Below are 17,603 nucleotides of genomic sequence, written 5' to 3' on the forward strand. Positions count from 1 at the left end.
GGCTGGGAGTCACACCATGACAATTTAATTATTGGTGTCATTGGAATTCAAGTAAACACACTGCTGTTTATAGTTTTTTCTTCCTTTAAAGGGTATAAAAGGTCGGTGATATGACAGTAGTTTAGTGTGGAATAGCCCACCGGCACAGACCATACAAAAGGTCTGTCTACACCAATGCAATCTGGAAAAAGATACCAGGTGATCTAGACTCACGTCCTGTTATTAATATATATATATATATATATATATATATATATATATATACATGTACATATTTTTATTGGTGTTTATTTATACAGTAATACAATCAGAGGGGGAGACAGTCAAGTGGGAGAAGCAGTGAGAAAGTTGGACACAGGGACTGAACCCTGGTCTCTGGTGGGGAGATGTATGTGACTTATGATGAGGAGTGTTACCACACCACAGCTCTGCACGACTAGCATCCTGTTTGATTTACACACTATGATTGGAGTGTTTGTAACAGTAGAGCAAAGATCGGTAAGCTAAGACAGTTTGTCAATTGTATTTGTATAATATATAATATTAGTGAACTACACTCGGGATGAATTAAGTTTGCTGTATGTTCTACTCAATGTCCATGACAGCCACGTAACAGGTTACTGTGGCAATGATGCAGAATCTTAGCAAATCTTTAGCAATTCTAAGAATGTGGCAGTTATGAGATGTCAATAAGAGATTGATAGTTTCACCTGATAGACACTGCTACCCTTGTCTTGTGAACCAAATATATCTACAAATATTTCAATGTACTATTAGGAAAATGGAAAACTCAACACAATTCACATCATTTATGCTAGCTGGATATAGTGACAGTGGACACTTAAAGTACTTCTATTTGATTATATTAACTGTGTTATACATCTCCATAGTCTTTGCGAACATTGTGCTTATTATGGTTATATGTATGGAGAGAAGCCTTCATGAACCCATGTATCTGTTTCTGTGCAGTTTGTTTGTGAATGAGTTGTATGGTAGCACTGCTTTGTTTCCTGCTCTTATGATTCATTTGGTTTCAGATGCCCATTCAGTTTCCACTGTGTACTGTTACCTACAGATCTTTTGCATGTACACATATGGATCTATGGAATTCTGCAATTTATCAGTCATGTCCTATGACAGGTACCTTGCTATATGTTATCCACTACAGTATAATGTCATCATGACACCCAACAGGGTGTGTTTTTTAATTTGTGTAATATGGTTGTACCCTTTTGCAAAAAGCATCATAACACTTTTTTTAACTATTCGTTTGAAATTGTGTGGGAACGTTATAGACAAAGTGTACTGTGACAACTACCTGGTAGTGAAACTTGCTTGTTCAACTTCAGACACAACAGTTAATAACATCTATGGACTCTACAGTCTTGTTTTGTCTGTTGTTGTCCCTTTAATTACTATTTTGTTTTCTTATATTAAGATTCTGACTATTTGTTTGAAATCTTCCATTGAGACCAGACAGAAAGCTTTCAGCACCTGTACTCCTCATCTGGCCTCGCTGCTCAACTTCTCTTTCGGCTGTTTCTTAAATCTGCTCCAGAGTAGATTTGATAGCCCTATGAGAAATGTTCCAACTGTACTTCACACTATTTTATCAGTGTACTTTCTGATGTGCCAGCCACTTTTGAACCCTATTATGTATGGCGTTAGGATGACTAAAATCAGACAGGCTTGTAAATACATACTACCTGTAGGTCTGTACCCTAAAACATAAGCTAAACAGTAGTGTGACCTTTTCTGTCCTGATTGTTAGATTTTTGTGATGTCACTTGTGTGTTTTTGTTATTTATAGGCTAGTTGCAATAATGAATGGGGTGAGGATGGTGAAAATCAGACATGTAAAACAGTTTCTGATTTGTGAAATATTGCCATTTACTTGGTGTAATTCACTTGCTGGTCTCCATTGGATACCTATCGTTAAAAAAATGGACTTATCCTCCTCGTCTACAAAGCCATAAATGGCATTGGACCCACTGACCTGTCAAACTTACTCTCCCTCTATGAACCTCCACTCACTCTACGTTCAAGCCACGCCAAACTGCTCCTCGCCCCTAGCACCTGGCTCCGCACAATAGGGGACATGCCTTTAACTACCAAGCCACCGCCTTTAGAACTCTCTTCCGGACAATCTCAGGGCTGCTGGGGCCTTGAAAGCAGGCTTTAAGACTCATCTCTGTCGGCTGGCCTTCCTTTCATCCTACATTTTGATGTCATGATTCTATATACATATATATACACACACACACACACAGTATATGACTCATTACACAACAATCTCAGTGCATAAAATAAAATATTCTTCTTCTAGTTTGTCTTAAAAAAATACATGGACTTTTTTAAAGTCTTTATCAAGTTTATATTTGATTTTATACACTTTGAGATAATTCCTGTATAATGCAATACAATTATTATTTAAATAAAACTTCTTTTTTTTAAACAGAAGTTCATGACTTTGAATTTCTTACATAAGATATGCAAGACTTTCAGAATCAATTGACAACAGTGAATAAATGGATTTAAACGTGTAAAAGGTAAGCCCATACACCGGATAGGTGCAGTGAAATGTGTTGTTTTACTGGGTCAGCCAAAGCAGTACGGCACCCCTGGAGCAAATTAGGGTTATATGCCTTCACCTTATTCGGACCAGCGACCTTTCAATTACTGGTCCAAAATGCTAACCGCTAGGCTACCTGACACTACTATTATCACATCCATCAGTAATGGATAATGGGCAATGTAAGTTATATACAAGCTTGGTGATTGTGTGACAATTTGAGGGAGAAATCTAGGACATACTACACCATGAAATCCAACTAAATGCATGTATTGTTTTCTCAGGGCCAACTGTTCAATGTAACATAATTCCCCTGTGTCAGCTATCTGACAGATGGCCTCTAGCTTTGGTTCTCCTCTGAAAACCTGTTGCTAAATTTGGATAGTTTATTATTTTCTAAAAATGTCCAGGTAATTCCTTGATAATTAGAAATACACTGTATATATTTTGTTTTCAATTGAGAAATCAGAGGACTAGATACATGTATTTTTCTGGGATCACTGTGGGATATGTTTGACCCAGAATAAAATAATCCAGTAAAGGTCATGATGATGTAAACTCAGCAAACAAAGAAACGTCTTCCCACTGTCAACTGCGATTATTTTCAGCAAACTTTACATATGTAAATATTTGTATGAACATAACAAGATTCAACAATGGAGACAAAAACTGAACAAGTTCCACAGACATGTGACTAACAGAAATGGAATAATGTGTCCCTGAACAAAGGGGGGGGGGGGGGGGGGGGGTCAAAATAAAAGTTACAGTCAGTATCTGGTGTAACCACCAGCTACATTAAGTACTGCAGTGCATCTCCTCCTCATGGATTTGCCAGTTCTTGCTGTGAGATGTTACCCCACACTTCCACCAAGGCACCTGCAAGTTCCCAGACATTTCTGGGGTGAATGGCCCTAGCCCTCACCCTCCGATCCAACAGGTCCCAGACGTGCTCAATGGGATTGAGATCCGGGCTCTTCGCTGGCCATGGCAGAACACTGACATTCCTGTCTTGCAGGAAATCACTCACAGAACGAGCAGTATGGCTGGTGGCATTGTCATGCTGGAGGGTCATGTCAGGATGAGCCTACAGGAAGGGTACCACATGAGGGAGGAGGATGTCTTCCCTGTAACGCACATTGTTGAGATTGCCTGCAATGACAACAAGCTCAGTCTGATGATGCTGTGACACACCGGCCCAGACCATGATGGACCCTCCACCCCCAAATCAATCCCGCTCCAGAGTACAGAAATCGTTGTAACGCTCATTCCTTCAACGATAAACTAAAATCTGACCATCACCCCTGGTGAGACAAAACCACGACTCATCAGTGAAGAGCACCTTTTGCCAGTCCTGTCTTGTCCAACGACGGTGAGTTTGTGCCCATAGGCGACGTTGTTGCCGGTGATGTCTGGTGAGGACCTGCCTTACAGTCTGAGCACTGATGGAGGGATTGTGTGTTCCTGATGTAGCTCGGGCAGTTGTTGTTGCCATCCTGTACCTGTCCCACAGGTGTGATGTTCGAATGTACCGATCCTGTGCAGGCATTGTTACACATGGTTTACCACTGCAAGGACGATCAGCTGTCTCCCTGTAGCACTGTCTTAGGCGTCTCACAGTACGGACATTGCAATTTATTGCCCTCGCCACATCTGCAGTCCTTATGCCTCCTTGCAGCATGCGTTAAGGCATGTTCACGCAGATAAGTAGGGACCCTGTGCATCTTTCTTTTGGTGTTTTTCAGAGTCAGTAGAAAAGCCTCTTTAGTGTCCTAAGTTTTCATAACTGTGACCTTAATTGCCTACCGTTTGTAAGCTGTTAGTGTCTTAACGACCATTCCACAGGTGCGTGTTCATTAATTGTTTATGGGAAGTATGGGAAACAGTGTTTAAACTCTTTACAATGAAGATCTGTGGATTTTTACGAATTATCTTTGAAAGACAGGGTCCTGAAAAAGGGACGTTTCTTTTTTTGCTGAGTTTATGTACAGTGGGGAGAACAAGTATTTGATACACTGACGATTTTGCAGGTTTTCCTACTACTAATAAAGCATGTAGAGGTCTGTAATTTTTATCATAGGCACACTTCAACCGTGAGAGACGGAATCTAAAACAAAAATCCAGAAAATCACATTGTATGATTTTTAAGTAATTAATTAGCATTTTATTGCATGACATAATTATTTAATACATCAGAAAAGCAGAACTTAATATTTGGTACAGAAACCTTTGTTTGCAATTACAGGTTTGCACACACTGCAGGTTTGCACACACTGCAGCAGGGATTTTGGCCCACTCCTAAACAGACCTTCTCCAGATCCTTCAGGTTTTCGGGGTTTTAGATTCCATCTCTCACAGTTGAAGTGTACCTATGATAAAAATTACAGACCTCTACGTGCTTTGTAAGTAGGAAAACCTGCAAAATCGGCAGTGTATCATATACTTGTTCATGTACTCCATTAATACTTTTCCATGAGGAAAACATAATAAACATGTTTATTGAGTCATTAGCTTCCAGGTCATTAGTCCACTATATTGCCTTGTTCCCTAGGAACCAATTAATGCAGCTATTAACCTGTAGAGACCCGAGGGGCTCCGGGAGAGGCACGGCTGGTCTTGATTGCATCCCAAATGGTAACCTATTCCCTATATATATATTCCCTATTCCCTATATTAGCCAGAAGCCTCTCGTCAAAAGTAGTGCACTATAAAGGCAATAGGGTGCCATTTGAGACTCATACATTCTGTCATCCCCTCTGGGTGGATAGGCACTGAAAGTGTACTGTAGGTCTAAAGAAGACAAGAGTGATAATAAGGATCCTCACTTTTACCTGAGCAGGAAAAGCTTTGGGCCTAGGTTTTAGACTATAGCTAGGACTCAGGCTGCTGAGTTATTCTATGTTTTCCCTAGTTAGATCAAATGGTCAAGAAAAACGACAGTGCCCTAACTGTGTATTCTGGGTACCAGTATGTTTGTGCTATTAGTCCACCCCTTGTCATGCCAAACATGACAAGGAGCTAGAATGATAGCACAAAAAGATCTGGGGCCAGGCTACCAATGATGACCTCTCCTCAGACGGTTGTGTCTCTCATTCTGACTATAGCTAGCAAGGTAGCCACTCAACAGTACCCAGCTACCTCCCTGAATTACAGGACCCAGATCAAGACTGGTCATAGAATAAATAGAATAAAAAATGCTCAATGCAGAATCTCCATTGACAGTGTGTTTTAGTCCAGGAGTAGACTTAATCTGCGTCTGGGTAACCTTCCCTTTGTCAGAAGCTTTGGATTGGTTCGACTGAATTATTTATTTATTATGCACAGTACACAGAACACAAACTCCTGGAAGGTTAATGTGAGAGCTGATAGCATTGCCTACACAGCAGGTTGGTGATGTCACATAATTCTTCTACATTTTGTCGAGTGCCAGGCTAGAGGGTCCCAACACTTCAAATAAAATCAAATTGTATTTGTCACATGCGCCGAATTAAACAGATGAAGACCTTACCGTGAAATTCTTGCTTACAAGCCCTCAACCAACAATGCAGTTTTAAGAAAAATATATACTAAATTAACTAAAGTAAAAAAGAAAAGAGCAACAATAAAATAACAATAATGAGGCCACCGGTACCAAGTCAACGTGCCGGAGTACTGGTTAGTTTGTACATGTAGGTAGGGGTAAAGTGAATACGCATGGATAATAAACAGCGAGTAGCAGCAGGGGGGGGGGGGGGGGGGGGCAATAAAAATAGTCTGGGTAGCGATATGATTAGATGTCCAGGAGTCTTATGGCTTGGGGGTAGAAGCAGTAAAAAATATATTTTGGACCTAGACTTGGCGCTCCGGTATCGTTTGTCGTACGGTACCAGAGAGAACAGTTTATGACTAAGGTGGCTGGAGTCTTTGGCAATTTTTAGGACCTTCCTCTAACACAGCGTGGTTTAGAGGTCCTGGATAACAGGAAGCTTGGCCCCAGTGATGTAATGGGCTGTACGCAGTACCCTCTGTTGCGCCTTGGGTCAGAGGCCGATCAGTTGCCATACCAGGTGGTGATGCAACCGGTCAGGATGCTCTCGATGGTGCAGCTGTAGAACTTTTTGAGGATCTGAGGACCCATGCCAAATCTTTTCAGTCTCCTGAGGGGGAATAGGCATTGTCGTGCCCTCTTCACGAGTGTCTTGGTGTGTTTGGACCATGTTTGTTTGTTTCTGATGTGGACACCAAGGAACTTGAAGCTCTCAACTTGCTCCACTTTAGCCACATCTATGGGTGAATGCTCGGCCCTCCTTTTCCTGTAGTCCACGATCATACATTGTTTTAACAGCATCATAGGCCACTATGATGGCCACAAGCTAGCCATTTCACATCAGTTGTACATGCCTTGTGTAATCTACTTTTCTCTATGAGTTACTGTAGTTTGTATAGATTTTAAGAAAGGCTTTGCACCTCCTCCCTAGATGGCCTGTGTTACAAAATGGTGTCTGTTTTTCTCTGGACGGTTTCCGTGACTCTGAGAATATCTAATTGTCCCCAGGTATTGGTGTACACTTGCATATCACACCATGGCAGGTGTTTTTTTTTATAGGTATAAGTATAGGAATCGTTTGAGGAGTTTAAGCAGTTCATCAATGATTAGAGATGGTCTGTCAAAATGTTGGATTTAGCATACTTTACAGGTAATCAATTCATTATTTTCCATTTCATTTTGATAAGTAACATGAGTGCCGGATACAAAGTATAATATTGTTTGTTTTAGGCAATGAATTATTTTATCAGAAGAATCTAAAGCTGTCTGTATTGGTGAGTATAGATGTGAGCAAATGTATCTCTGAATGAACAAGTCAAGGAATAATCCATTTAGGTTGTTTGATGTTTATGATTTCATGATTTTAATATATATTTAAGCTTCAGTAGGAGGATTTGCTCCTCTCCTTCAAACATTGACAGCACATCTTTACCAACTCCCAGGACCATGGAAAACTCTACTCACTACGAGGTCTTTAGGCTTGCTGCATACGGTGATATCGGACAAATGAAGTATTTCTACTTTGCTGTAGTAACTGTTTTATATTTTGTCATCATTCTTGCCAATGCTTTACTTATTGGAGTTATCTGCATTGAAAGAAGCCTTCATGAACCCATGTATCTGTTTCTATGTGCTTTGTTTGTTAATCAGTTGTATGGGAGCACTGGTTTGTTTCCTGCTCTCATGTTTTACTTGCTGTCTGACACACATGATATTTCCCTTCTTTATTGTTATCTCCAGGTTTATGTGTTGTACACATATGCTATAACAGAATTTTGTAATTTAGCAGTTATGTCCTATGACAGGTACATCTCTATTTGTTATCCTCTACAGTATAACAATATTATGACACCTAAAATAATTTGTGGCTTAATTCTACTGCCCTGGGTGTATTCTTTTTTCATCAACGCCATCATTATCTCCCTGAGTTTGCGACTGCAATTTTGTGGTAACATTCTAGACAGAGTGTATTGTGACAACTACTCAGTCGTCAAGCTTGCCTGTTCAAATACTACGCTGAATAACATATGGGGTCTTGTTGTCACTGCGCTTTCTTTTTCTTGTACTTTATGTCCTACCATATACTCATATGTAAGAATTCTACAGGTATGTTTAAAGTCTTCTAAAGAGACGAAGCAGAAAGCATTTAACACCTGTACACCACATATAGCCTCTTTGCTGAACTTCTTATTTGGCTGCTTATTTGTGATTCTACAAGGAAGATATGATACTGCACATCTTCCACCTATACTTCGCACTATTTTATTAGTTTATTTTCTAATATGTCCACCACTTTTCAATCCTTTAATGTATGGCGTTAGGATGGTTAAAATCAGGCAGGCTTGTAAAAAGGTACTAGGACTTCACCCTAAAACATAAACAGATGATTTTTGTAATATTGAATTATGTTTTGTTACTTATAGTTGCTATCATTGACTGTGCAAATATGTATAATTTTGCCATAATTTTTCTGTAGACCAATGATTATTGTAAAGCATCAAGTTTATAATGTATTGTAACTGAGAATGATTTGTGTCATATTAGCTAGTTAACTGCATAACTACAGAGCATCAAGGGGCGCTGCCCTCCCTACCTTCAGGTTGTGCTTAAACAGATGCTAACAGGGATCTTTGGGACGACCCTACACCCCAACCAGCTCTGCCACCTCTGTTCTCTTGGCCCACCGTTACATTTCTGCAATGTATATGTAACATGTCTTCATGTTATTCTAGCAGTGATGGCTTATGACAGGTATGTCACCATTTGTAAGCAATTTCAATATCAGAACATTGGTATATTTTATTATTATTATTCCCATAACTCTTTTCAAATGTTTATCACTTCAAGGCTCCCTTGTGCAGGAAACAATCTATGTTTTTTTGTGATGACTAAGCAGTTGTTAAACTCTCCTGTGTTGAAAGTGCACTGAGTAACCTGTATGGTATATGTATCATATCAAGTCTAGTAGTTTTACCTTTGGTGTTAGTTGTGCTCTCATATGTCAAAATAGTAAATCCTCAAAGGAGTAATGAAAGAAGGCTTTTAATGTGTGTACTCCCCACTTGATCACTTTCATCAACTTCTCTGCAAGCCATCCTTTTTTCTGTTATTTACAACAGGCACAGCACAGTTATCAAGGAGGTTAATGTATTAATATCAGTACAGTCCATTCTTTTCCCACCACTGGTACACCCTATCATATATGGTATTAGGACCAAGGAGATCAGGACATGTGTTACAAAAATTATAAGAAGAATCTTTCCTAACTCTCTTGATTTTCCTCATCGAACATCTGAACCTAAACTGGTACCAATTATGACTTTAGATATTACAGCAGCAGGGCAGGGTTGATGGTTTGAATCCCAGGTCTGACAGGAACATCTGCCAGAACTGAATGCTTATACATTTGTTTTGATCATCAACCTAATCTCTTCTCCTTTGTATTGCATTCGATTTCTGTGAATTCTTCTGCATTTCGTTAAATGTATTTTACTGTAGTAAAGTCAAATCAGTGATGCTGCTGTGTGTTCTTCTAGCATGTCAATGGACATGTATGTGTGTTTCAGTGGGGTTGGGAACAAAGTAAAAGGATGTAATAAATTCTGTTTCAACAAATGGGCAATAAAGTAGTCTTCTAGAAGTGACAGTTCTAGCAGATTCTTTTGATATTTAGATTACATTTTAATTAGCAAATGAAATACACAACTAATTTCCTTTAAAATAAAAGGGATGAATCCATTTTCTTGATCAAACAGTTGTTTATTAATTTAGTCATGCTACACTGAATAAAACATTGCATTATTTATTGTAAATTAAAATGCTTCAAATGCATTTTTGAAAGAGATTCATGTACAATGAGGAAGATCAGCCCAATATGGGCTGTATGGCGTCTAAGATCACTGGAAGCGCCATACTCCATTTTGAAGTAGTCCATTTCCTTCTTCTACAAGTTTTTTTTAACAGGTATGAAGCCAAGTTTGGCTATTTATTGCCACCTGCAGTTATGGAATGTTTGCTCATAAATTTAATGCATTGGCTAATCCCTCCTGGTGACCTGTATGGAATTATGAGATCCTTCCTTAACCCATATGAAGTCCCACCCAGTTACTACTCTAGTGACGTTTGGCCACTTGAGTCCAATATCTATCTCTACGCTTGCAAACTTTTTAGACTGGGCGCTGAGCTAAAGGAATGACACATCTGGCATTTGCCGTAATTACCTGGCCAGTCTGTTTCTGCTTAATTCTTAAATATATGTTCACTCCATAGGAGGTTGGTGGCACCTTAATTGGGGAGAAAGGGCTTGAGCGGCATACAGTTGAAGTAGGAAGTTTACATACACTTAGGATGGAGTCATTAAAACTAGTTTTTCAACCAATAAACAACTTTCTTGTTAACAAACTATAGTTTGGGCAAGTTGGTTAGGACTTGCCAAAAACAAATCTACTTTGGGCATGACACAAGTAATTTTTCCAACAATTGTTTACAGACAGATTATTTCACTGTATCATAATTCCAGTGGGTCAAAAGTTTACATACACTAAGTTGACTGTGCCTTTAAACAACTTGGAAAATTCCCGATAATTATGTCATGGTTTTAGAAGCTTCCGATAGGCTAATTGACATAATTAGAGTCAATTGGATGTGTAGCTGTGGATGTATTTCAAGGCCTACCTTCAACCTCAGCGCCTCTTTGCTTGACATCATGGGAAAATCTAAAGAAATCAAACAAGACCTCAGAAAGAAAATTGTAGACCTCCACAAGTCTGGTTCATCCTTGGGAGCAATTTCCAAATGCCTGAAGGTACAACGTTCATCTGTACAAACAATAGTACGCAAGTATAAACACCATGGAACCACACAGCCGTCATACCGCTCAGGAAGGAGACGCTTTCTGTCTCCTAGAGAGGAACGTACTTTGGTGCGAGAAGTGAAAATAAATCCCAGAACAACAGCAAAGGACCTTGTGAAGATGGTGGAGGAAACAGGTACAAAAGTATCTATATCCAAAGTAAACGAGTCCTATATCGACATAACATGAAAGGCCACTCAGCAAGGAAGAAGCCACTGCTCCAAAACTGCCATAAAAAAGCCAGACTATAGTTTGCAAATGCACATGGGGACAAACGCCGTACTTTTTGGAGAAATGTCCTCTGGTCTGATGAAACAGAAATAGAACTGTTTGGCCATAATGACTATCGTTATGTTTGGAGGACAAAGGGGGAGGCTTGCAAGCCGAAGAACACCATCCCAACCATGAAGCACAGGGGTGGCAGCATCATATTATGGGGGTGCTTTGCTGCAGTAGGGACTGGTGCACTTCACAAAATAAATGGCATCATGAGGTAGGAAAATTCTGTGGATATATTGAAGCAACATCTCAAGACATCAGTCAGGAAGTTAAAGCCTGGTCCCAAATGGGTCTTCCAAATGGACAATGTCCCCAAGCATACTTCCAAAGTTGTGGCAAAATGGCTTAAGGACAACAAAGTCAAGGTATTAGAGTGGCCATCACAAAGCCCTGACCTCAAGCCTATAGAAAATTTGAGGGCAGAACTGAAAAAGCGTGTGCGAGCAAGGAGGCCTACATACCCAACTCAGTTACACCAGCTCTGTCAGGAGGAATGAGTCAAAATTCCCCAAACTTATTGTGGGAAGCTTGTGGAAGGCTACTCAAAACGATTGACCCAAGTTAAACAATTTAAAGGCAATGCTATCAAATACTAATTGAGTGTATGCAAACTTCTGACCCACTAGGAATGTGATGAAAGAAATAAAAGCTGAAATAAATAATTCTCTCTACTCTTATTCTAACATTTCACATTCTTAAAATAAAGTGGTGATCATAACTCACAGGGATTTTTTATTAGGATTAAATGTCAGGAATTGTAAAAAACTGAGTTTAAATGTATTTGACTAAGGGCTATGTAAACTTCCGACTTCCACTGTATATTTCTGTTTGTGATGTACAGTGGGGCAAAAAAAGTATTTAGTCAGCCACCAATTGTGCAAGTTCTCCCACTTAAAAAGATGAGAGAGGCCTATAATTTTCATCATAGGTACACTTCAACTATGACAGATAAAATGAGAAAAAAATGTAGAAAATCACATTGTAGAATTTTTAATGAATTTATTTGCAAATTATGGTGGAAAATAAGTATTTGTTCAATAACAAAAGTTTATTTCAATACTTTGTTATATACCCTTTGTTGGCAATGACAGAGGTCAAATGTTTTCTGTAAGTCTTCACAAGGTTTTCACACACTGTTGCTGGTATTTTGGCCCATTCCTCCATGCAGATCTCCTCTAGAGCAGTGATGTTTTGGGGCTGTTGTTGGGCAACACGGACTTTCAACTCCCTCCAAAGATTTTCTATGGGGTTGAGCTCTGGAGACTGGCTAGGCCACTCCAAGACCTTGAAATGCTTCTTACGAAGCCACTCCTTCATTGCCCATCATCTTCAATACCCTTGCTGATGGAAGGAGGTTTTCACTCAAAATCTCACGATACATGGCCCCATTCATTCTTTCCTTTACACGGATCAGTCGTCCTGGTCCCTTTGCAGAAAAACAGCCCCAAAGCATGATGTTTCCACCCCCATGCTTCACAGTAGGTATGGTGTTCTTTGGATGCAACCCAGCATTCTTTGTCCTCCAAACACGACGAGTTGAGTTTTTACCAAAAGTTATATTTTGGTTTCATCTGACCATATGACATTCTCCCAATCTTCTTCTGGATCATCCAAATGCTCTCTAGCAAACTTCAGACGAGCCTGGACATGTACTGGCTTAAGCAGGGGGACACGTCTGGCACTGCAGGATTTGAGTCCCTGGCGGCGTAGTGTGTTACTGATGGTAGGCTTTGTTACTTTGGTCCCAGCTCTCTGCAGGTCATTCACTAGATCCCCCCGTGTGGTTCTGGGATTTTTGCTCACCGTTCTTGTGATCATTTTGACCCCACGGGGTGAGATCTTGCGTGGAGCCCCAGATCGAGGGAGATTATCAGTGGTCTTGTATGTCTTCATTTCCTAATAATTGCTCCCACAGTTGATTTCTTCAAACCAAGCTGCTTACCTATTGCAGATTCAGTCTTCCCAGCCTGGTGCAGGTCTACAATTTTGTTTCTGGTGTCCTTTGACAGCTCTTTGGGCTTGGCCATAGTGGAGTTTGGAGTGTGACTGTTTGAGGTTGTGGACAGGTGTCTTTTATACTGATAACAAGTTCAAAGAGGTGCCATTAATGCAGGTAACAAGTGGAGGACAGAGGAGCCTCTTAACCTCTAGCGTCGAGCAATCCCGTATCCGGGAGCGTAATCATAGCCTCAAGCTCATTACCATAACGCAACGTTTCCTATTCATGAAAATCGCAAATGAAATTAAATAAATATATTGAAACACAAGCTTAGCCTTTTGTTAACAACACTGTCATCTCAGATTTTCAAAATTTGCTTTAACCAAAGCTACACAAGCATTTGTGTAAGAGTATTGATAGCCTAGCATAGCATTAAGCCTAGCATTCAGCAGGCAACATTTTCACAAAAACAAGAAAAGCATTCAAATAAAATAATTTACCTTTGAAGAACTTCGGATGTTTTCAATGACGAGACTCTCAGTTAGATAGCAAATGTTCATCTTTTCCAAAGAGATTATTTGTGTAAGAGAAATAGCTCCGTTTGCCTAAGAAAAAAAAACGAAAATGCAGTCAACACAACGCCAAACTTTTTTCCAAATTAGCTCCATAATATCGACAGAAACATGGCAAACGTTGTTTAGAATCAATCCTCAAGGTGTTTTTCACAATTCTATTAAATGAAAAATCATTCCTGGCAGTCGGTTTCTCATCAAAGGCAAACGGAAAAATACTGCAGCTGGAGATTACGCAATAATTGCGACAGAGGACACCAAGCGACCACCTGGTAGATGTAGTCTCTTATGGTCAATCTTCCAATGATACGCCTACAAATACGTCACAATGCTGCAGACACCTTGGGGAAAACGTGGAAAACGTAAGCTGACCCCTAGCTCCTCCACAGCCATATAAGGAGTCATTGGAATGAGGCGGTTTCAAAAAATTTGGCACTTCCTGATTGGATTTTTATCTGGGTTTCGCCTGTAACATCAGTTCTGTGGCACTCACAGACAATATCTTTGCAGTTTTGGAAACGTCAGAGTGTTTTCTTTCCAAAGCTGTCAATTATATGCATAGTTGAGCATCTTTTCGTGACAAAATATCTTGTTTAAAACGGGAACGTTTTTCATCCAAATATTAAAAGAGCGCCCCCTATATCGAAGAAGTTAAAGAAGAAGTTACAGGTCTGTGAGAGACAGAAATCTTGCTTGTTTGTAGGTGACCAAATACTTATTTTCCACCATAATTTGCAAATAAATTCATAAAAAATCCTACAATGTATTCAGAAAACAATCACCCACAACACAGGTGGGAAAAGGCTACCTAAGTATGATTCTCAATCAGAGACAACTAACGACACATGCCTCTGATTGAGAACCGTATCAGGCCAAACGCAAAACACAACATAGAAAACGAACATAGACAACCCACCCCAACTCACGCCCTGACCAACCTAAAACAAAGACATAACAAAAGAACTAAGGTCAGAACGTGACTCCTGTTTCTCATGGTCATCTCCATTGAAACAAGTCTACATGTTTTTGTTCCACTTGGCTGTAATTGAAAGTTATTCAGTCTGTCCAAAGATCATGAGATACCTCCTCGTGGGAATCCAAGATATCTCGCTTGGCTGTTTAATCCAATCTCTTTCAGTAGAGTCTATTCATATCTGATTCTAACAGTGATTGCCTGTGACCAGTTTGGCTCTATTTGTAAGCCCTTGCAGTACCACACCATCATGACCCCTAATAAAGTCAGCCTGTTGTTGGCGGTGGTGTATATCGTCCAAATTCATAGAAGCAAGGACTGACCATCCATGATATCAAAATCATATTTTTAACCATGTTTTGAGGCTATACAGTGTTTGTTTTCAGTTATATTGTTTATAAACAATGGAGTGAAACAAGCTTATATTTTGGGTTCTTATGGGGTAAGACAGTTGACTAAGCCCATGAGGCATTCATAAGTATATTTTTCAAGAATCAATGGGTGCATATGATTATTTTAAAAGTTTGAAAATGTAAGATTGCCCATTTAAGTGAACCAAAATAATTGGACTACAGTCAAACAAACACAAACACCTCCCTGATCTCAAACGAAGTGATACAAATACATCCTTAATTAATGCCATTGGGTGACATCTCTCTAAGACATTGCTTTAATTTGGAAAATACTAAAAATACTCATGTCAATTATGATATGGTGAAGGTATAAAAAAGGCTCAAATGTATCATGCCAGCCAACATCTTACTTGGAAGACTGTTCATTGTAGAATGTTCTCATCTTCATCAAATTCATTCACACCAACTCTAGTGTATTAACCTGATGGTAACTATTTTGACATTTGCATATTTTCTAAATGTTTATTTTATTACTGCATTATATTATGTGTAAAATGATTTCTGATTATAATTGTCTTTTACTCAGGAAATATGAACCAAACTGTCTTGCATAGCACTGTATTTTTCACTGCGTATGGACCTCCAGGCCCACTCAACTACGCAGCTTTTTTCTTAACATTTTTGCTTTTCTTCATTACAATATTTGCCAACATCAGTCTCATGCTTGTCATCTACTTAGAATCACACTTACACAAGCCCATGTACATATTTCTGTTCAACTTGGCGGTGAATGGACTGATTGGGTGTTTATCCGTCTGTCCGAAGATCATGGACAATCTTGTTAATGACATAAAGGACATCTCTCACAAAGGTTGTTTATTGCAGGTGTTTTTCAGCAGTGTATATGCAACGTGTGCTTACGTTATTCTAGCAGTGATGGCATATGACAGGTATGTCTCAATTTGTAAGCCATTGCAATATCATAGCATTATGACCCCTTCTAAAGTGAAGATGTTGGTAGCATTGGTATATTTTATTCCCATAACTATGCTTGCTTTTCAAATATTTATCACTTCTAGGCTGCCTGTGTGCAGCTACAATATCAACAAGCTTTTTTGTGATAACTTAGCAGTTGTTAAACTCTCCTGTGTTGAAAGTGCACTGAGTAACCTGTATGGTATATGTATCATATCAAGTCTAGTGGTTTTACCTTTTGTGTTAGTTGTGCTCTCATACATCAAAATATTACTTGTTTGCTTGAAAGTCTCAAAGGAGTCACGAACTAAGGCTTTTAATACGTGTACTCCCCACTTGATCACTTTCATCAACTTCTCTACAGCCATCCTTTTTTCTGTTATTTACAACAGGCACAGCACAGTTAGCAAGGAGGTTAATGTATTAATATCAGTACAGTCCATTCTTTTCCCACCACTGGTACACCCTATCATATATGGTATTAGGACCAAGGAGATCAGAACATGTATTACAAAAATTATAAGAACAAGAATCTTTCCTAACTCTCTTGATTTTCCTCATCGAAAATCTGAACGTAAACTGGTACCAATTATGACTTTAGATGGTACAGCAGCAGGGCAAGGGTTGCCGGTTTGAATCCCAGGTATCACAAGAACTTATGACAGAATGTGAGCCGCCAGAACTGAATGTTTTTATCATCAACCTAATCGCTTGTTACTCCTTTGTTTTGCATTTTTTTGTGAATTATTATGCATTTTGTTAAGCCTATTTTACTGTAGGAAAGTCAAATAAGGGATGGTGGTGTGTCGCTGACCCGATGTCCTTCCAATTTAGCATTTCAGTGGGCATGTATGTGTGTTTCAGGGGGGTTGGGGACAGAGAAAAGGATGTAAATGGGCGGATCTAGTAGATCCTTTTGATATTTTGAAAAAATGTGAATTAGAAAGTCAAATAAACAAATAATTTCCTGTAAAAAAAGGGATGGATGCATTTTCTTGATCAAATAGTTTATTAATTTAGTCATCCTAAAATAAATACAACTATTTTTGCATTATTTATTGTTTATGTAATTGAAAATAATTCAAATGCATTTTTTAAAATAGTTTCATGTAAAATGAGGAAGTTCAGGCCAGTTCCCCACTCAAATACACTTAATCTAAAGACACCTCAGTTTGTGTTACAAACATAGACATCGCGTCAGCATATCTGTCCCAATATGACGTCTGTGAGAGTATGGGCAGCGCCATTGAGGCCATCTACATTTTGAAGTTGTCAATTTTCTTATTCTACTACTTCTATGAGTTGGCAAACAATCTGAAAGGTTGCATAATGCCACTCTGAGAGTGTTGTTTGAACAGGTATAAAGTTGGTGATTTACTGCCACCTGCAGTTTGCCCACAAGTATGATTCATTGGCTGATCCCTCATGATGACCTTCATGGAATGATGTTATCCTTCCTTAACCCATAGGAAGTCCAACCCAGTTACTACTCTCGTGGCTTTTGGCCACAAGAGTTCTCTATCTCTATGCTTTCAAACTTTTTAGACCGGCCACTGAGCTAAAGA

General features: G+C 39.3%; 3 protein-coding genes and 1 pseudogene across 3 annotated transcripts; all 4 read left to right on the forward strand.

The window, feature by feature from the left end:
- The first annotated feature begins 781 nt into the window (after nucleotides 1–781).
- On the forward strand, nucleotides 782–1,732 carry LOC110503331 (olfactory receptor 11A1-like). The gene has a single exon (XM_021581697.2). It carries the CDS (start codon nucleotides 782–784, stop codon nucleotides 1,730–1,732), a length of 951 nt encoding a protein of 316 aa, XP_021437372.2.
- A 5,809-nt stretch (nucleotides 1,733–7,541) lies between these two features.
- LOC110503332 (olfactory receptor 11A1-like) lies at nucleotides 7,542–8,474 on the forward strand. Its single transcript, XM_021581698.2, has one exon. It carries the CDS (start codon nucleotides 7,542–7,544, stop codon nucleotides 8,472–8,474), a length of 933 nt encoding a protein of 310 aa, XP_021437373.2.
- Nucleotides 8,475–8,709: 235 nt separating this feature from the next.
- On the forward strand, nucleotides 8,710–15,032 carry LOC118943993 (annotated as a pseudogene).
- Nucleotides 15,033–15,654: 622 nt separating this feature from the next.
- LOC118943994 (olfactory receptor 52K2-like) lies at nucleotides 15,655–16,674 on the forward strand. Its single transcript, XM_036961070.1, has one exon. It carries the CDS (start codon nucleotides 15,655–15,657, stop codon nucleotides 16,672–16,674), a length of 1,020 nt encoding a protein of 339 aa, XP_036816965.1.
- Nucleotides 16,675–17,603: the final 929 nt, after the last annotated feature.

The sequence above is a fragment of the Oncorhynchus mykiss genome, chromosome 24 (assembly GCF_013265735.2).
Source record: "Oncorhynchus mykiss isolate Arlee chromosome 24, USDA_OmykA_1.1, whole genome shotgun sequence".
NCBI lineage: Eukaryota > Metazoa > Chordata > Actinopteri > Salmoniformes > Salmonidae > Oncorhynchus > Oncorhynchus mykiss.